Here is a 25,278-nt window from a genome sequence, read left to right as displayed (position 1 = left end):
CCCCTTGCCTCCCCCTCCTCTTCTCCCTTCCCTCCCCTATCCTCCCCCTTCCCCTCCCTTCCTCTCTCCCTCCCCGCTTTTCTCCTCCTTCCTTTCTTCCTTCCTTTCTTTCTCTTTTTTTCTCTTTCTTCCTTTTTTCATTCTCTTTCGTTCCTCTCTCTGTCTCTGTCTCTGTCTCTCTCTCTCTAGTACAGGGGAGGAAACCTGGAGCCTTGCATGTGTGGGGCACATGCTCTACTGTTGCACTACCGCAGCCACCTGTCCACTTTCCAGAGCAGTAGTCGTTAGCCAGGGGCAAACATTCTACTTTCAGCTAGGTTCACAATTCAGGAAAGGGAGGGTGACTTGTTAGAAGAGCAGGCATTTAACCCTATGTCTGATACAATGGTTTGGGAAATGACCTTGTGAAGCCTTCCCAAGAGAAACAAAGGTGATTCCTGGTGGAGGAGCAGGTGTACAGATGCTGCCTCGCGTTCCCCCGAGGACCAGGCGGGGCTGCAGCTGGGCCTGCTGGTCAAACTCGCTGTTCCTCGTTCCGTGCGCCCTGCCTTCGCCGAGCTCTGAGGCCTGGCACCAGCTGATCAGGGCACCAGCGGGCCAGGGCAGGGCAGGGAGCAGGGCAGGGCTGGTGCAGGGCCAGAGTGATGGCGGCATGGGGTGGGCCTGCGTGGGCTGGCACCTGCTCATCTCCGGTGGGGCCCTGTGGAGATGCAGACACCAATCCGCCTGCAGACCCAAGCTCGGAGCAACTCCTTGGTACTCAGCTCAGCCTGCTACACTTTCTCCTCCTGAGACCAGGCAGGTGTGATTCCCCCAAGAACAAAGAGCATGTGTGGCACAAATGCCAAATCTTTGCTTTGGTGGACTGGATACTAACAGATGAGAGTAATTGCTTCCGTTTTTGAATATATATTTTTATCGGTACAGTATACGTTTGTGACATGCGATGATTTACGTGTGCCTCGGAAACTGGTACCTGGACACACTGCATCCTGATCCTTCCCCTTCGCCTTTCCCGCGAGCCTCGCCACCCTTTGCCGCATCCAGGAAGCCTTCAGACACCTAGCCAGGTGTCTCTGGCTAGGCATGCAGAGGGGGAGAACACACCATTTTTAAAGAATGTTTTGCTAATGAAGAGAGTAAATATTTTTGTTTAAATCAGAAACAGATTATGGTTGTTTTGTATTTCCATGCTGTCACCCCTGAAATAAAAGACTGCGGACCTGCGAGGTCCCACGAGTGGACCTTAGCTGTCAGCCTCATCCTGAGTCCTGCGGGGTCCCAGGAGACGCGGTCACAGCAGGATGCGTCTCGGTGTTGTTCCGGCCCGGCAGGCACTTAGCTGAGTGGCCGCCGCCACATGCGCGTGTTTCACACTGCCCCTCAAACGCTTAGAATCACCCCAGACATCGCGGGAGGGATGATCACGCTGGAGAGCAGACCACCTGTGAGTTTTCAAGATCTTCTGGTTTTATTTGCCCCATTAAAAGCTCCAAATGTTGACCCTAAGAGAATTTCAGGGCACCAAAATTTTAAAATACGTACAATGAAAATGTTCTGATAGGAGGTCCCACTGAAAACTTGGCCACTGGCGCAGGTAAAAACTCCTTGCAGGTGCACAGATCCCGCCACATTTTCCTTTAAAGTAATCGTTGAGGCTTTGCAAGATAGAATTATGAGGGCATTGCTAAATACATGTATTATCAAGTCAATGTTATTATAAACCACGTATGGAGCCAAGAATATTGGGAGTCGCTGTAAGAGCTCTTTCTCAAATATACTTTTAGGGGCTGGGGATTTAGCTCAGCGGCATGGCACCTGCCCAGCAAGCGCAAGGTCATGAGTTTGATCCCCAGTACCGGGGAAAAAAAAAAAAAAGTCAAATATACTTTTAGAGTTGGGTGTACATTATATGTAAAAAAATAATTTTAACAAAGCTCTGATGATTAACCTTTTCAGCACACTTTTATAGCATGTATATTAAAATAGAATATATTTTAGCAAAAGATGGCCGGAAAACCCTGACTTGGTCACTTTTATATTCGCACTGGGACAAGGGCTTAGATTCCGATGTAGCAGTGTTATAGCAGGAAAATGAGAAGCTAGGGATTCCTTCACAGTAGCAGCTCCTGGTTCCCGACCTGCGGCCGTGGGAGCTCCGCTCAGCTGTCTGAGCTTGGCTCGCATGTGCTTCCTCAGCACTTTCCCTCCTGGCGGCGCACACTGACACCGGAACGGAGAGACCGTGCCGCCCTCTTGGTTTTCATGTGTAGTGTCTCTTCCTTTGCACTTTGGCTCCAGCTAAGACAGTGTCACCTTTTTCCACAGAGGAGGAACAGTGTAAACTGCGTGTATTGTCTGTGGGTAAATGTTCATGATGTATGTCAGTCAGTTCTCTGAATCTTTTTACCGACACTGAGATAGGAAAATAAAACCAAACATCATATTTTTGACTTGGTTGTGCCATTTTCTCGTTAGAGAAAGCACCATTCATTAAGGAGTGACAGATACACATCTACAGGGACATCTTTGGGGCAGAGGTGAGCAAGCTTTGGAATACCCGAAGGTCTGTGTTGGTTAAAGAGGCGATGTTCTACGCTTCTGGGGTGGCACCAGAGTCAATAGTGCTGTGTTTATTTTGGAGACTCTGAATTGCTCCTGGTCCCTCCTCCAACTCCGAGCTGTTGGAAATCAGTTGGGGCCGTCTCGCGTGGCCTCTGCGTCCCCTGCCTGGTGGAAGCGTGCGCCTTGCAAGCCCCTGGGCTTCTGAGCAAACACGCTTGGAGTCTTAGGACTCCCCTGGGAGCCCCTTGGCCCAGCCCCGGCATTTCTGCACAGCTCTGAGGTGGGCCTCACTGGTGAATTAGGTTATTTTAAGGATCAGGGAAGCAGGGTGCTGTGACTCAGGTCCAGCATGAGTAGCTGGCCAGTGGCCCCAAATTTCCTGCCTGTGTCCCGTCTGCTCCTGTCCTGCTGCTGCTCTCTGTGGGAAGGAATAGGTTGACGGTGGGATGAACAGAAAGCTAACCATCACTTCTAGCTCTGGCTGCTTTATTGGCATTGACTCAAGTGTTCCTTGAACTGTAGATGGCCCCCAACTGTTTACTTCATCCAAACCAGGGTATCTGCAATGCAGCCAGCACCGAGCTTCGTTCAGGAAGGATGGAAGCCTCAGGATCCGCTGCCCTGCACAAAGGTGGGTCGGGGAGAGAAGTGTGCTGGTGGGCAAGACAGTGGCAGGACATGCGGAAGCCCCGGCCCTCTGCTTGGGGCTTGTCGGTGCATAGCTGGAGCTGCCCGTCACCTCCTGAAGCGCACGCTTTCAATCCGCGCACCAGTGAGGGGCTGTGTTTCACAAGCTGTGGCGTAGCTGCACATCAGGCCTAGAGGATGTGACCCCAACAGGTGCCCAGTTACTGTAAGCCTGTTGTCTGCACAGAAGCGAACCTTCTGGAAGCATCAAATAAAAATCTTGTCACTTAGAGCGGGCTGGGCAAAGTGAGTTTCAGAGGCAGCAGAGAAGATCTGATCCGGTCCTCTCCTTTCAGCTGTGTGTCCTACCTGAGTGTAAGGGACCCAGGGCTTTTCTGCTCGGAAGCATGGGCTTTTACCCTTCAGGTGGGGCCAGGAAGAGCGGTGCATTGCAACTGCTCATGAAGGACCCGCACCAGAGGTTTCAGCTCGCCCTGGTGAGACGCACACACTGGAATGGTCAGAACTTGAGTCTGTTACTTGTCTCCAACAGCTGCTCTGAGATAGAATTTAGCTACTATAGCGATGTCACCAAATCCAGCTTGAGGACAGTTCTACATTCTCCAGAAGCTTCCTGGGTGCCCACTGCAGTTCACCCCAGCCTGTCTCAAGCAACCGCCCTTCTGCATCCTGTCTGTAGAAATTCACTTTTTTTTGGATATCACACACAACAGGATCCTACATCACGTCAGGCTTTTTATCTGACATCATGTTTCGCATACATCGCTACTTTATATGAATACTGTTCATTAACCCATTTCTTTATTTCATTAACCCATTTGCTATAGAAATGTGGGTTATTTCTAGTTTAGGGCTCTAATGGAAAATATTGTGATGAAAATTTGTCATAGCCAGGTGTGGTGGTGCATGCCTGTAATCCCAGCACTCAGGAGGCAGAAGCAGGAGGATCATTGTGAGTTCAAGGCCAGCCTGGGCTATATATCAAGACCCTGTCGTAAAAAAGAAAAGAAAAAAGAAAAGATTTGTTAGACATATCTGTGTGAACACATTTTCACTTCTGTTGGGTGGATTGCTGTGGGTGGAATTATTAGGTTATATAGTAAGTTCACATTTTTAAAGAAATAATCAAATTGCCTCCTTCCTTTTCTTCCTGTTTCTTTCTCTCTTCCTTCCTCCATCTCTTTCTCCTTTTCTTCCTTCCTTTCTGTCTCTCTCTCTTTCTTTCTTTCTTGCAGTACTAAGTATTGAAATGAGGGCCTTCACACTAAGCTACATCTCTGACCCTTGTTTTATTTTATTTTATATTTTATTTATTTTGAGACAAGGTCTTCTAAGTTGCTATGTTGCTTAGGCTGGGCTCAAACTTGTGATATTCCTGCCTCAGCCTCTCAGACTGCTCGGATTATAAATGTGCACCACTGTGCCCCGCTGAACTGTCTTCTACAGTGAATACAATCTTCCAATCTTGCTTGCGTTGCTCGCTGTCTCTATGCTCCCTGAAACCTGCCACTGTCTGTCTCAGCCCTGCCTCTGTCGCTGGTGTGCAGAGGGCTGCACTATTGTTTTAATTTTCGTTTCCAACGTGGCTAACACTTTTGCACACTTTTTCCTGCACCTATTCGGAATGTGTTTATCTTCTTTGATAAAATCACTACTCACAAAGCTTTATCATTTTAAAATGCAGATTTGTAAGCCGGTTTTTTAGTCCCGAGGGCCTGGGGTCAGTGGTTGCAAGCGCCCTCAGCCACCTGTGTGCCGAATCAGGAGGACTCACCCTTGACGTCCTGAGCCTCGGGCCCTTGCACCCGAGTGTGGCGCCCACATGGGTTGCCTGTTTAGAGATGCAGGAGGGATCCAAATGGGAACGAAGCCTTCCCAGGAGCCAGAAGCAAGGATTGCTGTCTCCAGAGTGGATTCTCAACTTCCACCGAGTTCTCCTGCTGTGGCCTGATTTTATTTTTTAGTACACCATGTCCATTGGGTTGTCCTTTTTGCATCAGGACCTATCCTTTCCTACTGAGAAACAGAATTGTCAAGATGGGACTTCAACAGTGTCTGAGTAAAAAGGCAGGAGAATCCTCCTTCCCAAAAAACATCTATAAAGTAGAAAACTAAACAAAGGATCCCGACATGGGAAGTGTTTGGGGCTTAAAGAACTCACACGTGGAGCTCCGGAGGTCCCTGCCCAGGGCTGCTTCCTTCCCCAGGCTCAGCGCTGGAGATTTGTCACTGTGATGGTGGAGGCCGAGGGACTCACTGGATGTGACACCGTGGCTGATGGCCACTCTGGGTGAAGTCAGTGGCAGTGGAGAGCCAAGCCTGTGGTGGGGAGCTGCATATTCCTGACGGGGCTGTGCACACACATGCACGGGAAGGACCTGGGAGCCTGGGAGGCTGGGGAGCCAGACACGGGTGGCAAACCCTCAACAGACAAAACCAACCCCAAGGACATTGTTAAAATCAAAAGGTGTTGGGCCGGGGATGTAGCTCGGTGGCACAGTGCCTGCCTGGCAAGCTCAAGGTCTTGAGTTCGATTCCTGGTACCAACGGTGGAAAAAAATCAAAAGGTGTTAAACTTTGAGACACTTATCAAGAAATTAAAAAGGCAAACCACAACCTAAGGGAAAATATCTGCAAATCCTGTCTCTGATAATTGACTTGTATCTAGAATATACAAAGATCTCTTACAACTCAGTGGGGCGGGTGTCACACGTCAGCAGAACGTCTCCAAACACAATTGTTTTAATTTTCGGGTGGGGTGGCACATCTCAGCATAAACAGAGAAAGTTTGAGGTCACTTTGGGCAACTTAGTGACACCCTATCTCAAAATTCAAAGGGGCTGGAGATGTAGCTTAATGGTAGAGTGCTAGGCCTAACCAAACACAGAAGACCACTTACTACATGATTCCATTCCATGAAATGCCCAGAATGGGCAAGCTTCTAGGCAGAAAGGTACTGGCTCCCTGGTACTGGGAACAGCAGAATGGCTAGTGACTGCCATGGGCGAGAGGTTTCCTTTGGAACCATGAAAATTTTCCAGAATTGTAGTGATGGTGTATACCTGCGCAAATATATTAAAATATGAATTCTGCACTTTGCTGATTTGTGTACTGTGTTGATTCTATTTTAAAGTTGTTAAAGTGTGTGACTGGAGAATGTGTCATGATGGGGTCTGGTGAATGGACAGGGGGAGGGCAGTGTGTGGGGTCTGAGTGTGAGGTGGGGAAGAGCTGCCAGCTGACTCTACAGTTGGGAGCCCACACTCCCCTCTCCATCCATGCTAGGCAGGGTTGAGGGCTGGGGGCACCCTTGGAGTACTTCAGTCTCCCTGGTTTGGCTCTAGAAGGAGGAGAGGAAGCTTTCTTCTGTCACTTACAAAGACCCTATGGCTTCTCCCCTGAGGTGGAAGATCTGGGTACATGGAGAGGGGTGAGGGGTGTGACCATCAATCTTGAAATGGCAGCTTCAGTGGACTGAGAAACACTCAGCAGATTAGTAAAGCACACTTTTTGGTATATCTGGGTGGATCACATAAGCATGGCCTTGTGTACTATAAATGGTTCCCTGCCCTGGCACCATTTTCCCCCCTCTGCTTCCTGGCCCCCATGAACTAAGCAGTTTTGCTCCTCCACACTCTTTGGCCACAGTGTCTCTGCCATGGAGCCAGCTGATCATGAACTGAAACCAGGAGTAAACCCAACCTTTGCTTGTTTATATTGTGAATGTTGGATAGTGTGTCCTTCAGTGGGAAAGCTAACTGATAGAGAATATTGGTACCAGAGAAGAGGGATCATTGCTGTGATTGTACCTGACCATGTGATTTAGAAGCCTTTGGAACTAGTTTACAGCAGGAGTTTGGAAGGGCTTGGAGATGATGGCTGGAGAGACCCTAAAATCCTATAAACAGATCTTGATAGGTGATTCTGGTTGAAGTTCAGAAAACCAAAATGTCAGTGTGGACAGTAAAGGCCAGGCTCAGGAGGTTTTGGCTGGGAGCAAGGACTCCACTGGTACTTGGACTAGAGGGCGTCTGTGTTATACTCTGGCAGAAAATGTGTCTACTTTATGGCTATATCCTGAGATCAGAAGATGGAGATTAGTGGTGACAGACTAATTATTTTGGCAGAGAGAATTTCAAGCTGGCTCAACATTTAGTCTGTGTCGTGGGTACTGCTGGCTACTTTTATCCAGATAGTAAGAATCAGGACAAAAGGCAGGGCAGAAAAATTTGAGGAACTTAAATTTTTGTTTAGAAGGAACCATGTGTAAAGTTGGGGCCAAAGAAGGTATATCTGCTAATGAGATGAGCACCATTAAAAGGAAACCAAGTATTTTATACAAGGACTTGTATACAAGATGCCCTTCAGGGCATCTCAGAGATCAGTGAGACCTTCCCCATCACAGGCTCAAGGGTACAAAATTAAAAACCTTTTAGTTGAGAAGAGAGTTCCTGGAAACCCTGTTGGACAAGGGCCTACGAGTCATTTCACCATACACAGTCATCTAGACACTTAGAGGCTGCTTTATCCATGATCTAAAGGAGCCTGACTTCTGTTTCTGCTGACAGAATTTGGTCTTGTCTGTGATGCTGGTTTTACTGACATGCAAAATGCAAGTGTTGTGGGGCCATGTTAACTTCCACCCAGATTTCAAAGGAAGGCCTGGGAGGTGAGGCAAGGAAGCCCTGAGAGGGCAGTGCGAGAAGCTGTGGGATTGAAGCCAAACATGCAGCAGACCCCAGGAAGCTGGAGATGTCAAGAATGTAGAACATTAGCCAAGGAAAGACGCAGGCTATGATGGACCCAGACCAAGAAAGAGGACTTATAAGATGCATCCAGCAAGGTCAGAGGGGTGCAGCTGCCCAAATCCTTTGGGACTCGCATTTTACCACCCTGTGCCCTGGATGCTGGACATGGAGCTACAGACTTTAAGTTTGCCTTGCAGGATTTCACTCCAATTCTTTTCTATCCCTCTAGTCCTCCTTTCTATCCCCCTAGTCCTTTTCTATCCCCCTAGTCCTCCTTTTTGGAATGGAAATGTTTATACCAACACTGTACCTTGTGATTATGTAATTTATTTTTGATTTTTAACACAGGTTTATGGACAATAATTTGCTTTCAGTCTCCAGAAAAGACTTGAACTTGGACTTTTGAAAAATGCTGGCACTCTTAACACTTTGGGGGAAGGGATTATTGCATTTCTGGTTGTAAACAGGATAATTATGTTAGGTGGATTTTATGACCCTGTGATTGTCTTAATTCTGAGATTAAGCATGGTTTAAGATGTGTGTAGGCATGAAATTGCTGGGAGGTAGATTATGACTGTTAATCTTGCGATGTCAACTTCACTGATTAAGAATCACTGCTCCTGGGTGTGTCTGACTAGGTCATGGAAGTTTGGCTGTGGGTGCCTGTTCCTCTTTGGCACTGCTGTCCTGCTCTGCTTCATAGCAGCTACAACCAAGCAGCTTTGTTCTACCACCTCCTTCTGCCATGCTGTTCCTGCCTTGGAGCCAGCTTACCAGGGACTGAACCCCCTTTAAGTCTGAGCAAATTAAACTCCACCTTAAGTGTTGGGTGTGGTGTCCTGTGACAGGAAAGCTAATGTAGAGTGTATGCTCAAGGAGGCCCTTAAGGACCAAGGAAATTTCAGTGTTTATGACTACATCTCAGAGTTTGAAGCACAAGTGTTCAGTGGAGTGATACAGGAAAGCTTGAATTCAACACAAGAACGACTTACGAATTCCGCAAAAACAGGCCGCACTGGAGTAGAAGGCAAGTCGCTGGCTGCCTCACAGTTGTGTGGTACAATGGGGACAGACTTCCAACTCACTGGCGTGCTACCCTCCCAGCTCAGAAGTGTATATAATATGAAAATAGTAGCGTTGACAGTTTCTTTTGTGTCATCAAATGTGTAGAGTCCTGACTGGAATAACTGTGTGGTTTTGAAAGGCCCTTATGAGACATGCACCCCTCTGGAAATGTCTGTCACTGAGCTACAGGGTGGCGCTGTGATAAATGGGTGCTTGGGTTGGGAGGGCTGGCTGTGCACCTGGTGAAGAGGGAATCTAGTTGCCAGGTGAGACCGTGTGCCTAGCACTTCATAGCTTATGTAGCATTTGAGGCCTCTTCTGGAACTAGTGGCTCGCAATGCCTAGACCCCTAGGAGTCCGGAGACCCTCGCAGGCCTTCTGCAAGATGAACATGCTTTTCCCCCTGCTACGGAAACCTCATCTGCCTCCTTTCCTGCTGCATGCAGAGTAACAGTGGTGAGCCTGCTGGCCCCTGAATGAATCGAGTGATGCTGTGCCTGCGGAGATCTCACAGGTATCCTCGGAGAAGCAGCAAAATGCTTGTTTCATTCAACCTTGACTCAGTAGCGACACACCTTGAGAGGTCCCCACACAGCCCGTGCGGGCTGAGCACAACTGCTCTCTGCGCTCCTGTGTGACCGAGCAGTGAGCTCATTCAGCCGCTTTCCTGAGGGTCACAGCTTCTACTGAAAAAGCAAGGAGCAGAGTAAGGCACCATGTAAAAAATTCACTTCTGGAAAACATGTATCCATCATCATAGGATTTAGAATTTCCTGAGACTGCTGGTGATACTGAAATATTATACATAGGACAGTGTGGTTTTCCACGTCCTATGACAAAGTGGCCATGCTGTGTAGATCCCTCTACGCTGCGATAGCGGGATGTGGCTGACCAGGGTGTCGGGGAGCCAGGGTTTCATTCTGTTATCAGCGTCCTAGGTTTGGAAATTAGAGGGACAGAAGACACGAAGCGCAAGATAAAGCAGAGTGTGAAAGGTCATGGGTAGCTTCGGATTCTCAACAGTAACCAGTAATTAAGAAGCTCACACTATCAAGACACTCAGAACTATTAAGAAGAAACGATCTGAAAAGGCAAGTGGCCCGAGGCTTCCTTCCACCATTAAGTGTATTAACTTTTTTTTTGTCTTTTTGAGATAGGGTTTTGCTAGGCTGCCCTTGAACTTACAACGATCCTCCTGCCTCAGCCTCCTGAGTGAGGGGTTTCAGGCGCGCGCCGCCATGCCCCGCTATTAACTTTTTTTAAAAAAAGAAATTAGTACTGTTTTATGAGTTCTTGACCTTCCCTTATTTTCTGCCAATGAACTAGAGTTGCACTGAGGTGTGCTGTGGAGGACGGCTCTCCCTGAAAGACCATTTGTCTGCGTTTTGGCCGTGCTTCCGTGTACTGACCTGTGCAGAGCTGGCCAGGCTAGTACTCCACCCCCTCAGCTGGCTGTAAGCCCTGAAATGGGAGGCGCTGATGTGTAGCCTTTGAAGCAACGCACAGGTCAGTGATGCCCGCCCGCTCCCCCCGCCCCCATGGCTCCGTGCTACTGAGCCCGAGCTAGGCCAGGAACCGGCACCATCAGCGGGCCTGAGCCCGGAGACAGAGCCTGTGACGTCTCTGGCAGAGGGTCAGACATCAAAGCTGAGGCAACTGACCAAAACCAGCAGATACTTCCTCTGTGTTAAGCAGATTGCTCTACACTTAGAGGTTCCTTGTCACCAGAATCCGTACTCCTGCACACCTCGCTCTGCACATTGCAGAGGTGCCATTGTACCTCCCACCCAGCCCAGCTCACGGCACTCACACACTTCCCGCCGCTCTCAGTCACCCAACCCGAGCCACTCCCCTCTTCACGGATTAATAAAAAGCACAGGTTTGGCCCCGGGTCAAGGCCTTTGTTCCCATTAGCCACTGTTCCGACTGGAACAAAGATATGTCTTTGTCTCTTTATTCTCGCCGTGGGTTGCACTGGAAGCGGTAGGTCTGAATTCACCTTCTAGAATTTCATTAACTTTTCCTTGGGATTGCACACATGAACTCCTCCGGAACCCAGGGCCGGATCTGATGGGCTCTCTATGGTGCAGCTGTTCTGTGTTTTCTTTGAGGCAGGGTCTCCCTGCGTAGCCCAGGCTGGCCCTGGACTTGCCGCTCCCGCCACCGCCTCCCGCGTGCTGGGATTACAGCTGTGCACCGTCATGCCCAGCTGATATTGGTAATAAGCACAACAGCCTCGAATTTGGAACTCTGAGGGTCAAGCTTAAGATGAACTTAGAATCGTTAATAGGAGGAAAAGTAAAATTTTCAAAATAGATTTCCTTGCCGAAAGGAGATTTTAAAACCAAACAGCTAAGAACACTGGAATGGATCCGTGGACTCTTAACTCCAGGGCTGAACAGGAAAGAGCGGCCGACAACAGCGGCTGCGGGGATGCCAGGCGGGCTGCGGTGGGGCACACGTGCGCACGCGCACACCTCACACTGTGACAGGCACTAACGCGGAGGAAAAAAGGTGCAAAACCACGCCAGCAAACCTTTTTCTGGATAGCCTGATTAGATCCGGGGGTCACGTCCCGAGTCCCCGGCTTCTCCATCATCATCAGCCCCGCCCGAATGCAGCAAACTGAGAAGTTTAACATGCAGACAGCCTGGACTCCGCGAGGATGTGAACAAAACCCTTCACACACCTTTCTGTAACCTTCAGCAGCGATGACTGAAATACTCACCCCTGGAAAAGTCCTATACAAGCTTCATGGAATTGCTACGCTTTTTTTTTTCTTCTCTGAAGAACTGACTTTAAAAGAATTTTGTTTTTGTTTTTTGTTTTTTTTTGGTAAATAGGTATTTATTTGAAATGAAAAAAAAATACTTAAGTACCTGGACTATTGCATTTAATCATGTATTGTAATTGTGTTACTCTACCTTTCTGCATCAGAGACAGATATACAATGAACATTCAGATATCACAGATTGCATACTAGATAGGAATTCGTCAGGCCTTTTACATTACCACCAAAACAGTTATCGGATTCTAAAATATTGTACAAAAGTCCACAGTCAATCCAGTCTTAGCCAGTATCTTCAGTTTACTTCTGTTGCTGTACAAACAATCGGCCATTACTAGGGCTTACAAGTTAATAACAGGACAAAAAATATACATCGCACTGACACAAAAAGTCAGCAGTGTTAATAGTCATGCAACAAGTAACCAAACTTGCTGAAATTAAAAATACTTTCTAGAAACAGTTTTAACAGCATAAATATTTTATACAGTTCATTTACCAAAACAAAATGTATTTAAATGATACAAAGCAAAAATAAGTTTCTACCAACTTTATACATAAGAAAGTGCAAAATAACTTATCTAGAATGTTTGCTATTACCCAGATGGATGGCTGCTACGGGCAACTGTTCTCTTCCTCGGAAGCGTGACCTTACACTTGCACACGATACACACATACACGTGAGCACATGGGTGCTCGCACGGTGATGGGGTGGACGACAGACCCCGAGGTCAGGCAGGAGCCTTGTGAGGTCCTCTCGCAGGGAGAGGTGGGGTGCACGGGACTGTGACGGTGAACAAACTTACACAGAACACAGAGAGATCAGCTCGGATGCGAGTGTACCTGGCTGTGAGCCTGTGATTTGTGTGTCAGGAGCAAAAGGAAAAGAAACCCGACTGCACGAGGCAGTCACCCACAGCACCAGCTGCCAGAGGAAATACTATTGTGAGGGTTTTGGTTTCTGCCTCCTAGTTCTGGAAGTTGTGTTGGAAAGCTGGAAAAGTGTTCATTCCATGTAGCTTCAGATGACATGCGGGAGCAACCTGCAAGTGACCACACACACACTCCTATATTGCAGTCCTTAAAGAACACCTCTGCTGTTGGGGACGGGGTAGACACGGTTCACGGACACAGGAGGACGCCTCTTAAAAAGTGTAGAATAACACTGCTACAACGCATCCAGAGGCCGACAGGGCGGGCCGCCGCTGGGAGCGGGCACAGTCTCTGCGGCTGGTGACCGGCAGCATCAGTGACAACGGCGGGAGGGCGAGGACAGGGCAGAAAGGAAAACGACACGGCTCTTCTTGCAGTGATAGTATGAATGCCAATTTTCCTTTTATTAACAAGTACGCTTGAACTTTCAGAAATAGAAGTGTTTCCATCAGTTCTGATATGTACTCATAAATAGACTGTAGGCTCAAACCTAGGTAAATAAAGATCTGAATTTAGTAAGCATAAGGCACTGAAGCAGCCTTTATATTTTCTCTTGGAGACCTAGTTATCAGGAAGAACAGATCTGTTCTTAAGCTGGTTTCAGCCTATCAGGTAACAAGATCACTACTGTACCAAATGCCTAGTTTTGAACACGTGTGCATATATGTGCATTTTAGTGCATAAGAGTGCCTGTCACCAGGGCCTAACGATGAGGAGTTGGGAAAGTCAAAGCCACCGTCCCCGATGCCCCGTGAGGGTCCGAGTGCCTGCTCTTCCTTCCTTGGGCCATTGATGATCCACGCTTTTCGAATCACCAGGACTTTCAGGATTGTTTATAATATTATCATTAAGTATCTGAAAATGTTAAAATCTAGATTAAGTGTTTTATTTGATTTTATATATATATTTATATTTATGTACATAACACACGTTTTTAAAAATCCCACCACCAAAGCCTTTTCTGTAAACTAATCTCTTATCCCCCTGCTAGCTTCAATCCCCCTGGATTTGTGTGTTTCGTATCCAACTAGAACGAATTAAATAACTAAATATTAAAATACTGTAATTATATTCATAGCAAAAAACAAAAAAATAGACATTGATACAGTATAAATCTCACTGTTTTTCAGGTAGATGGCATTAAATGGTAAAGGTTAGTTTTAAGCAGTTCTGACATGATCCAGTTTTACAACAAGGTTTAAAGGTTAGGTCTGTACACTTTTTTTTTTTTACCCTTTTTTGAAAATAAACTATAGTAGAACATTGGTATCACCAAAGACACATACTTATTATGTTCTATGCAAGAGAAGCTAGTTTGGGGTTACATGCAAATATATTTCCATTGCGGAGGCAGGGCTGCCCCGACACCACCGGTCACGTGACCTCCGCTGCCACATCAGGAAGGTCCGCTCCGCACACAGGGTGGCTGCGTGCGTCTCGGGGCCGCATCACCAGGAACGACCCCGAGGTGGCGCGCACAGCCAGGCGCGAGGTGCCCCGCTATTTCCAGGCTACTTCCGGCGAGGCTTCCTTTCTCCCCACTGTTCCCTAAACAAGGTCCACTTTATTTTGGTTACTAGCCTAGTGTGAATGGGGACACCGCGGGCAACTTAAAAGAAAAGACATCAGGCACACGGGCTGGGTTTGTAAAGAAAAAAAGAAGAAGAGAGAAGAAAAGAAAGACCACAGATAATGTCCTCGAGGATTTAAAAAAAATATTTATAATTAGTTGGTGAGAGATGGTAGACAAACCATAGAGTTCACCGAGTTAGTGGTTTAGTTTGAAGTCTCAGGTTACAGGCAGTTAGGTCCTTATTTAGAAAAAAAAAGGCCTTTATACCTATTTACAATATACACAGTTACTTGCAAAGAAGTCAGATTTACAACCATTTTCTAAAAGCCTTTTTTTGTTGTTGTCTTTGTAGGTTTTCCAAATAAGGATGGAGAGCTCTATAAAAATGAGATGCAGGGAAAGACAGTTGTTAAGTGAGGGTTTGTTCTTGGAGCCAGATACTGTTACCGGGGAGAATCGGACAGCGGAAATGTCGCTGCTAGGAACCACCTCGCCTTCTCGGGCTGTTTGCCAGAGCGTCCGCCCCGTCCCCATGCTCGACACCCATTTCTCCGGTGATCCCTCTAGTCCGACGCTGCAAACACGTGGTGTGAAGAGATGTGTAAACGGAGACTCGTTTCCGTGCCTTCCGAGCCGGGACAGGGAAGCAGGAAGGGTCTGGAGGCCTGGTCTCTGACCAGCTGGTTCCGGCTTCCCTCAGCAGTTTCGGGGCCCGTCCTCCGAGCCCCTCTCGTGCTGCAGGTTATAGTAACAGTTCTGGCAAACTCGCACCGGAGAGGAGATTTTCAGGCGTTTGATTTCAGACTGAAACCGGCTGCACCTAGTGGAAAGGGAAAACCAGTGAGTTAAGAGTTCCTCCCCCACGTGCAGGCTCCGTGATTTAACAATCAAGGGGGAAGCTTGCAAAGTGATGCCAAAGGCCATGCTGCTGAGGGTCTGTGGGGAGGACCAGGACCATTGGCTTCAGCCTAGACAGAAAAGCAATGCACCAGTGAAGCTATTTCCTTCACTGAAGAGAATCAAAAAAAAAACGATTCCAGATCTTCCTGCGGAGGAAACCACCAGCTGTGACGGCGCTCCGTGGGTCGTCTAGCTGGTCCCTTCGGCTTAAACAGGCAGAGGCAGCCAGCGTGCTCCCAGCGAACTGAACTGCCTCCCCTGGAAAGCGGGAGGCTCACTGTCCATTTTATTTATTCAGGTCAGGGATGGATCACTGCCATTTCATGTATTTACATATTTCTATGATGCCTGTTTCTTATTAACACGCACTGCTTTCCACGCTCACAGGATTAGGGGTGACATACGCAAAGACACAGCACACCTTGAGCATATTCACAGACCTCTCCCGGAGGCACCCCGCCAGCCCCCGGGAATCTCTATTCCACTCGCTGCCCAACTTTTTTGTTTAATTTCTACCAATGAGAGAAAGCCCGTGGCCCTTGTCTGTCTGGGTCTGATTTATTTTGCTTAACACGACATCTCCTAGTTCACTCATTTTGCTGCAAATGACAGACTTCATTCTTCTTTATGGCCAAGTATTATTCCACTGAATTTACAGAGGATATTCTGTCTATTCATTCACCTGCGGGGGCACCTAGATTTTGGGGAGCTGCCACTCCGGTTTCCAAAGCGGCTGTGCTAATTCACATTCCCACTAAAAATGTGTAAGAGTTTCTTTTTCTCTATGTGCTCAGCGGTCCTTTGCACTTCCGTACATTTTCTGACTGTCTGTTCTAGTTCTGTGAGGAATGTTCTTGGTATTTTGATGGGGATTACACTGAATCTGTAAGTTGCTTTGGGTAGTGTGGACATTTTCCCAATGTTAATCCTTCTAATCCATGCACACGGAAGGTCTTTCCTCCTTTTAGTCTCCAATTTATTTCTTCAGTTTTGCAATTTTCACCTTAAAGGTCCTTTATTTCTTGAGCTATGTTTATTCCAAGGTTACGTTTATTGTGGTGGTGGTGGTTTCTATGAACTACTCTCAGGCTTTCTTCCTTGGCAAGTTCACTGGTTTGTGTATGTTGATTTTGTATTTTGCTACTTTACTGAAATCATTCACAGCTCTAATAGTTTTTTGGTGTAGTCTCTAGGCTTTCCTATGTATATAATCATGTCACCTGCAAACAGGGGTATTGTACCTTCCTCTTTTCTTGTTTGTATATGTTTTATGTCCTTCTCTTGCCTCAGTGCTCGGGCTAAATGTTTTAGTAGTCTACTGACTAAGAGTAGTGGGAGTGGACACCCTGTCTTGTTCTGATCGGTGAGGAAATGTTTCATTTTCCCTCCGTTCAGCATTGTGTTGGCTACGGGTTGCTCATTACAGCCTTCACTACGTTCAGAGGGGATTCTTCCATAACTTCTTCAGGGTTATTGTGAAGGAATGTTTCCACCGCATCTACTGAGATAATCCTCAGAATTTTACCATTCCGTCTGCTCATGGGATAGAGTGCATGTTTTGATTTGCATACCTTGCACCCCCTTGAATGAAACCTTTGATCTTGGTATATGATCCTTTTGATGGGCTGTGCATTCGATTTGCTAGTACTGCATGTCGTGGAGGATTTTCGTACCCATATTCATCAAGGGCAGAAGGTCACAACTTCCTCTGCGCTGTGTTTTTGTCAGGTTTCTGTAACAGGGTAACTACGGGTACAGAATGAATTGGAAGGGTTTTTTTCCCTTTTAATTCTATGGAGTCGTTTGAGAAGCACTGGTATTACTTCTTTAAAAGTGTGGTAAAATTCAGCAGTAAACACATCTAATCCTGGGCTTTTCTTCATTGGGAGATTTTTTTTTTTAAATTACTGATTCAGTCTCATTAACCATCATTGGTATATGCTGGTTTTCACATCTTCTTGGTTCAGTTTTGGTAGGTCATATGCCTCCCACAGTATGTCCATCCCTTCTAGATTTTCTGATTTGTTAGCGTGTAGTTGTCCAAAGTAATTCCTAGTGACACTATTTTTCTGTTGTACGTGGTAAAGCCTCCTTCCTGTTCAAACACGGAATTTCATTTATCTGGGTCCTCTCTCTCCCTCTCTTCTGTTGTTAGTCTAGCTCAAGTTTGTGAATTTTTTTACTCTTTCAATGTACCAACTCTGTGTTTCACTGATCCTTGGAGCTGTTCTTTTAGACTCCATTAATTTCTACCCTGATCTTTATTATTTCATCCCTTTTACTAATTTTGGGTATGCTCTTCTCTTTTCAAGTCCTTGAGATGTACCACTATGTTATTTTAAATCTGATTTTTTTTTTTTGATGTACTGTAGACAATCATTACCATAAACTTCTCCAGAACTGCTTTTACTGTTTCCCACTTTTTTTTTTTTTTTTTTTTTTGAGACAGAGTCTTGCTATGTAGTTGAGCAGCCCAGGCTGGCTTCGAACTTGCAGCAATCCTCCTGTCTCAGCCTCTCGAGTGGCTGGGATTACAGGCATGTACCACCATGCCTGGTTCCCACATGTTTTGATCATACTGTATTTCCATTTTCATTGGCTTCAAGGAATTTAAAATTTTTCTTTTGGCTTCCTCAATACCCCACTGTCCATTCTAAACTGTGTTGTTCAGTTAAATCCATGTGACCTATAGTGTAGTTTAATTACGATTTTTTTTGTTGATTTTTGTCTAAATGATGTATCGACCGGTGAGTGCATAGTACTGAAATACCCCACTAAAGAAAGCCTACCTTTCTTTTGAGGTCTAATAATGTTTAATTTTATAAAATTGGATGTTCTGACATTAGGTTTACAATAATTATATTTTCTTTCTGAATTTAGTCATTATATAGTGATTCTTGTTGTGTCTCCTTACTATGCTTGTCTCAAAGTCTATTTTGTCAGATGCAAAAACAGGCATTTATACTTGCTTTAGGATTTGTTTGCTTGGAATATAATTTTTGATGCTTTCCCTTTCGGCCTGTCTTTACTGGTAAGTTTGTTTTTTTTAATAGGAATGATAATGGTGGGTCTTATTTTTTCTGTTCAGTCTGTATCTTTTAATTGGAGAAAGAAGACCATTCCGGATTGTTATCAAAAGGTACAGACTGATATCTGTCATTTTGTAGATTTTCTTCTAGCTGTTTTGTATATTCTTTGTTCATTTCTTTCTTTCTTAGTTATCTTTGTAGATTGATGGTTTACTGTGTTGATCATATTTTAATCTTTTTGGCTGCAGGGTATCTACTCTTTTAGTGAGATTTATACTTTACCTGCTACCATGATAGTGCTTATCTTTTACTCCCTCCCTTAAATATCTTTTGGTAAGGCTGGTAATAAACTCCCTTGTTTTTTGCTTACGTTGCAAGGTCTTTATTTCTCCTCCATTTTTGAATCTATTCCTATTGGTTGGCAGTTATTTTCTTTCCAGACTTGAAAGACATGTCCTCCTGGCTTATAGGGTTTGCCCTTAAATATGACTATGTGTATTTTTTTTGAGATTTAAAAATTCTCATTTAGTCTTGTACATTTACAGTATGACTGTAATATGTTGTAGTGGGGATCTTTTCTGGTCATGTCTATTTGGGACATTCATGGCTTTTCCAAGGTTAGGGAAGTTTTCTGCTGTTTTATTACAGAAGAGGTTTTCTGTGCCTTTTACATTTGATTTCCTTCCCCACGCAATGTACTGTACCAATGATGCAGATGTCTGTTTACTGGTGTCCCAAGGATCTTGAAAGCTGTCTTCGTTCTTTCTTTTTAATATGAGTGTGGTACTGAAAGACCAGTGTTCAAACCTGGATATTTTGTCTTCCACTTGATGTAGTCCGTTGAGACTTCTAACTGAATTCTTATTTGACTTATTGAGCTTTTCATTTCCAATACTTACTTGGTTCTTTTTCAAAATCTCTCTCTACTCAACTTTTCATCCACATTCTACATTTTCTTCCTACTTTCACCTGCTTACCTGTGTTCTCTTGGATCTCACCAGAGCACCTGAAGCAGTCAAGCTACCTCAGTCTTGAGAAGGACATCTTGCCTGGACAATTTCAGTCATTAGTTGCTAGGCAACCTTGTGTGTCATGATAGGAACTTTGCAAAATAAATAAATAAATAAACAAACAAATGAACAAACACCCCTACTGCTGTTGTTCAGTTCTTCTCCCATCTAAAGCCTCTGGCTGTTTTTCCCCGGGAGTGCTGAGAGCCCAACGAGTCTCAACAATAGCTCATGCAATAACTAGACAAATGAACTGAATAGACACTTCTTAAAAGAAGTAGTGCAAACAGCCAGCAAGTATATGGAAACATGTTCAACATGTTTAGCCATTAGGGAAATGACTATGATTCCATCTCTCCCAGTCAGAAAGGCTATCATCAAGAATACAAGAAACAATCAGTGCTGCTGAGGGTGCAGGGGAAAGGAACCCTCTGTACTACTGGTGGGAACATAAATCAGTGCAGCCATTACAGGATGCAGTACGGAGGCGCCTCAAAACACTAAAAACAGAGCTGCCTACCAGCTGATCCAGCCCTACCCTTGGTATACACTCGGAGGAATAAAGCCAGCATATGACGGGGACACCTGCATACCCATGCTCACCATGACACAATTCACAAGAGCATGGCTGGTGGAACCAGCTTGGTTGCCCACCACAAGATTTACGGATAAGGAAAATAATATATATATATATATATACACACACACACATTAAAAGAATGGAATTATGTCATTTGCACCAAAATGGATGGAATTAGAAGACATCATCTTAAGCTAAATAAACCACTCAGACAGATACCGCGTGTTTCCCCTAAAATGCAGAATCTAAGAAAGATGCCACGGAAGCAGAAGGGAGACTATTATTAGACAAGGGGAAGGGAATAAGGGGAGAGATGGCAGCAGTGCACAGCTGGGACAGAAAACAACGCTGGAAGATGGCAGGGGTGACGCGCGCTCTCGGGACAGTCAGCATGCAGGGAAGGGCCTGAGGAGGGAAGAGGACCCCGGTGTTCACGCCCACTCCCCCACACGTCTCTGATGCAGGTGGGAGGGAAGTCCCACTGCAGGCACCGCTGACGCTGATGTCTGTGCCTTTTCTGACAGAAGCATCTGCAGCTGTGGTAATGGGAAAGAAGGAAGAGGCCCTGGGGTCAGCGGTGCGCGGAGCCTGCCCCAGCCTGCCCCGCTTACTTCTGGCAGAAGAGCTGGCCGCAGTTCCTGCAGTGGTGCCGCCGCTCCGTGAGCGAGAAGCGCACCGAGCAGCCGGAGCAGCTGTCCCCGCCTTCATCCTTCACCCAGTGGTCGGCCGCACAACGGCCCGGCTGGTCGCTCACCGACCAGCTGAAGACTCGGCCTTCGCTGTCCCCAACCAGGATCCTGCTATGGTCCCTGTGGGAGACAAGGGCGGGAGTTGGGCCGGGGGGCTGGGCTGGTGAGGGTCCCCCGATGCCCTCGGGGAGCAGTGCCAAAGGAGACAAGGACAGAATTCAGATCAAACAGACTCTTCTGTTCAGTGGTCTTTGGATCAAATCCTGCTGGATCTCTGAGGAACACGGCACACAGATGATTTTTTTGAGTTGAGAATTAAATCCACAGATGACCATGTTTCTTTTACAGATTCAAAAGATCTTCAAGCTACTCTGGATAAGCCACTAGGATCTGCTTTCTCCAAGGGCTGGGCTGAGCCCTGTGGCCCCAGCTGCTGAGTGCTGAGGAGGGAGGGGGCTGGGGCGTCTGGCCACTTACTTGGACACGCCCAGCGCGGTGACCTCGGCTGGGTGCGCGTTGTCCTTGCGATCGAAGGCTGTGTGCATGGTCAGCTTGCTCCTGAACACCAGCTGCCGCTCCCATCGGTAGCCTGGGCAGAGGCAGAGAGGACACACTGAACAGAGGAAGGCACGATGCCTTGTGGGCTAAGAGCTTGGCATGCAGCTGGAGCAGCTTTGGGGACAGCCATCTAGCTGGACATCCCCAGGGGCCAGCACGGCCCAGCACGTGACAAGAGAATGGAACAGAAGGGGACATCTGCAAGGCAAGATTTCGAAGACCTTGCTCTGACTCTTATAGGCAAAGCTGGCTCCTAATGCAGTTTTTTTTTTTTTTTTTTCTACCTGGGACTTGCTTCTTTTTGAGACAGGGTCTCCCTATGCAGTTCAGGCTGGCCTTGAGCTCACTGTGTAGCTCGGGTTGGCCTCAAACTCACAGTGATCCTCCTGCCTCAGCCTCCCAAGTGCTGGGATTACAGACCTGCGCCACCACACCCAGCACTTATTTTCAAAAGCTTCCATGATACTTCACCATTTGTCAACAAATGCACTTTCTGGGTTGACGTATTTCTTCTTTAAACATTTCCCAGCATGTTGAAGACCCCTTCATATGAGACTCTAAATCTGCTCTGCATGGGAAGGACCACCTGAGGCCTTTCTCTGGGGGTGGCTGAGGTCACAGCATGTGTCAGGGGCAGGACAGAGCCCAGCGAAGCTGGACCCACTCCCTGGGTCCACCAGCCCTCAGCCCACCTAAAGGCAGAGAAAGATGCCGGACTTCAAGTTACCAGGTTTCAATCTGCTGTAACTCCTCGCTTCCACGGGGTTGGGGTGGGGGTGGCTGAGGGGACCCTGCAGGTGGGCTCTGGCCTGGCCCTCGGAATAGTTCACAAATATGAAGCCATCTTTCTCATCGAGACTGAGCTGGTCAGACCAGCGCCGAGAGTCGTCTGAGCTGCTGTCGGTGCACCAGGTGGCTGTGGCTCGGCAGGACGCCGCCCGGGGCCTGTGGCTGGTGCTGCTGGGCTGGCTGGGGACGTCCCTGGGCTCCTGGGTGATGCTTGGCTCCTCTGCCTCAGAGTCACTGCTGTCTTCGTCCTGGGGTTCCTGCCCTGGGAGAATTAGAAAACGCAGACGCGTCACAGCCAGGCCCAACTCGGTCTCATCACTCTCTTCTACCAGATTTAAGACATGAGAGACTCAATAGTTATCGCTAAGTTTTAACAACAAAAAAAAGTACAATTTTTAGCACAACTGAAGACAGCAAAAGAAGAGTAGCCTGTCTGAAAGAACCCACAGAATCCTTTGGGGAAAACCTTTAGCCTGGCATTCAGTTTCACGCTCCCTCCCGTCCTGCTTGGTGGGGCCTCAGGTGTTCTTCGCACAGCCTCGCCTCCTCACCGGGTGCTGCACACGTTGCTGTCCCTGCCAAGGCCTTGGTCTGTCTCCCAGCGTCTGTGTTCTCATGATGCCTGACTTTCAAGGCCAAGCTTCAAAACCATTTCTCCAAAATCTCACCCCATTCCTTCTGCTGAAAGCATTTCTTCCCTCTCTTAGACACCCGTGGTAGTTCTGTGCCTTTCAGATACTTGAAATCCTTGCCCTGAGTTACAACATCTACACATTCTTTCCCTAAGACGGTACAGTCTGCTCGGGAGAAGGGCCCGCACGCAGTGTCTTGCCTGTTGCAGTCTGACTGAAAGGCAACGAATACAAATGAGTTCCTGATGAAAACTTCAGTCTTTTTTTTTTTGTTTCATTTTTGTTTTTTTTTCTGGTACCAGGGATTGAACTCATGACCTTGTGCTTGCTGGGCAGGTGCTGTACCACTGAGCTAAATCCCCAGCACCAGAAAGCTTCAGTCTAAGATTTTGGTTTCCTTCCATTTTCCACTGTCATTCTGCCTTTCCTCACACCAGTTCTGTGCTCTCCTGCAATCAAGTCTTGTAAAGGAGAAGTAAATACGTGTAACTGGGAAAAAAGGAGAAAAAGCAACAGCAGGTGCAGCCAGGTGTGGTGGTGCACTCCTGTAATCCCAGCACTTGGGAGGCTGAGGCAGGAATTCTAAGCCAGTCTGAGCTACACTGTGAGACCATCTCTCAAAAAAAAAAAAAAAAAAAAAAAGTGAGCGTGCGAGTACTGGCCCTACACACACATTCCTTCTTAGCAGGACAGATACGCCATCTGCCAGCCTTCCACTCTACAGGAGTCCAGGAGACGGCCCTGGATGGTATTGCACCCCAGTGGCTTGTCCAAATCAGCCCTCAGGTCCTTGGAAATGGTGTTGAGCTCCAGGGAACCCCTAAAGCGTCTCCCTTTTCACTCAAGGCCTCCCTGAAGCCTCCATGAATGAATCCTTCCATTACTATGATGTCCAGGGTCCACCCCTCCCTGCAGGCTGTTTTCCCCTCTACCAAACTCTGTCCACAGCAAGCATAAGGAGGAGGATGAGGACACGTAAGTCTCTTCACCCAAATCCTACCGCCTTCCACCTCACTACTCCATCTTCCACTGTTACACTTTGCTCAGGGAAGGGAAACTGAGCCACTTCTCACCAGTGTCTGTAGCTTACAGGAAATCCCTGCTTGCTGAACTGAACAGAATTTCTACATTCCTGAACACCCAGGTACCTCTCTGGTGGGGATGCAGGTGACTACATAGGAGTTTACTATGTTAAAAGCAACAAAAGGGTCCAAATGGACTCCCCATGAGATCTTTTCTGCCTTCCAGGAGGGGAAGGGAGTGCTTTCAGCTTACAGAGACAGGGTTTCACTATGCAGTTCAGGCTGGTCTTGAACTCACTTCGTAGACCAGGCTGGCCTCAAATTCGCAACACTCCTCCTGCCTCAGCCTCCCAAGCGGTAGGATTACAGGCGTGTGCCACCATGCCCGGCTCAGAGACGTGATTTGCGTCTTTCTGGTAGCAAGGCTTTTCCCTTAGGAGCATCCCCATATTGTCCGAGTCACCTTAGTTCTCAGTGCACAAAATCAATCACAGAGAGAAAATCGGAAGGTTACACCTGAAGCCTGATCTTTGCCTGGCAGCAGCTGCTCTGTGTAGGAGGGCAGCTGCTCTGGACGTGACAGGCAAGCGTAACTCGGCCCTGTGGCACTGTTTTCATCATTTTGTGTGGAAATCATCTAGCTGTATCTTTCAGTGTAAAAATGTCCAGGGATTTACAAATAATAGATAATGGAGCTTCTGCTTGAATCACAGCCCTTGATGAGCAGGTATGGGTGCAGATGCCGAAGGTGGGCTCTGCCCGGCCTCTGTGGATGGTTTGCAGTGGTGATGCCACCCTGTCACGCACACCAGGCCAGCCAGAGGCTGGGCAGGACACATGTGGTGCTAGGGCATGGAGAGGCCTGACCTTCCAGCGCCGCAGCCTCCAGATCGGCTTTGTATTTGCAGGATGGAGGCCCCACCCTCAGCGCTCCAGGAACCCTGCGTGCAGGATGAGCTGTGGAGGTGAACCCGAGGTGACCTGCCACATGCGTGGTCGAGGAAGCAGGACAGAGGCTGGCACACCTGCCCAAGGGGGCTGCACAGCAGACAGTGATGGTGCCCAGTCCTGGCTCTGCGTTACCCTGCTCGGTACCCACAGTGACCACCCCACACAAAAAAAGAAAGGAGGCACTGATAGAGTGAGCTCTGCGCAGTCTGAAATACCTATTTGTGCTTCTGGACACTCCTCCTGCATTTCTAGGACTTCAGCAGGTTCAGGAGCTGGGGTTTCAGGAACTTGCAAAAATTCCATCCTCCAAAACTACACATAAGGAAGCAGGGAAATAAAAGACAGTTAAGAAACAGATGCAGGAAGCCATCCACATGCTACTGGGTGAAAAGACGTTCTCCGGTAAATGAAATTCTCACGGCTGTGTATATGCAGTGGCCGCCTCACTCGGTGGCCGTTCGGGGCAGACGGAAGAGGACTGCGGTCAGGTCAGCTTCAACACAGCTCTGCTATGCAAGTGAGCATCTGCTTCTGGCAAGGGCCTCTCAGCATCTTGCAAGCACGAACGCGCACTGCAGATGCCCAGGAAGGTCCAGCCAGCGGGACCTGCAAGGCCTTAGGTTGTGGGGCTTTTACAGAGCATGCGTCGGTCTGGGATTGAAACACTGCTCTTGAGAAAGCCCTTGGTACGGGGGGCAGTGAAGGCCGGCCGACAGCCCAATTGGCACTCAGCATGGATGGACCAGGAAGGGCGGCTGCACTTGCCTCTGACCAAGCACATGATTAAAGAAAACAGGAATG

At 47.4% G+C, this 25,278-nt stretch overlaps 1 protein-coding gene and 1 long non-coding RNA gene across 8 annotated transcripts in view; both read right to left on the bottom strand.

The window, feature by feature from the left end:
* Positions 1 to 114: 114 nt before the first annotated feature.
* On the bottom strand, positions 115 to 4,170 carry LOC102027293. Its single transcript, XR_263595.2, has 2 exons — positions 3,562 to 4,170; positions 115 to 3,450 (listed from the first exon to the last, which is right to left on the bottom strand). It is a non-coding gene; the product is annotated as an uncharacterized LOC102027293 (long non-coding RNA).
* A 7,732-nt stretch (positions 4,171 to 11,902) lies between these two features.
* Wdfy3 (WD repeat and FYVE domain containing 3) overlaps positions 11,903 to 25,278 on the bottom strand; it is a 280,520-nt gene continuing 267,144 nt past the window's right edge. For 6 of the 7 annotated variants that reach the window (XM_013502725.1, XM_013502727.1, XM_005401374.2 and 3 more), the window contains 5 exons: positions 24,693 to 24,789; positions 21,811 to 22,134; positions 21,003 to 21,114; positions 20,448 to 20,645; positions 11,903 to 15,137 (listed from right to left, as the gene is read on the bottom strand). In XM_013502725.1, coding sequence (XP_013358179.1) covers positions 15,014 to 15,137; positions 20,448 to 20,645; positions 21,003 to 21,114; positions 21,811 to 22,134; positions 24,693 to 24,789 — 855 coding nt within the window. In that variant the 3' untranslated portion in view covers positions 11,903 to 15,013. The remainder of the gene's footprint in view (positions 15,138 to 20,447; positions 20,646 to 21,002; positions 21,115 to 21,810; positions 22,135 to 24,692; positions 24,790 to 25,278) is intronic. The other variant, XM_013502729.1, reaches the window with a different exon arrangement.

The sequence above is a fragment of the Chinchilla lanigera genome, unplaced genomic scaffold (genome assembly GCF_000276665.1).
Source record: "Chinchilla lanigera isolate Chin_1 unplaced genomic scaffold, ChiLan1.0 scaffold00073, whole genome shotgun sequence".
Lineage (NCBI taxonomy): Eukaryota > Metazoa > Chordata > Mammalia > Rodentia > Chinchillidae > Chinchilla > Chinchilla lanigera.
Note: the sequence above shows the minus strand (reverse complement) of the source record. Positions and strands in the feature narration are given on the sequence as shown.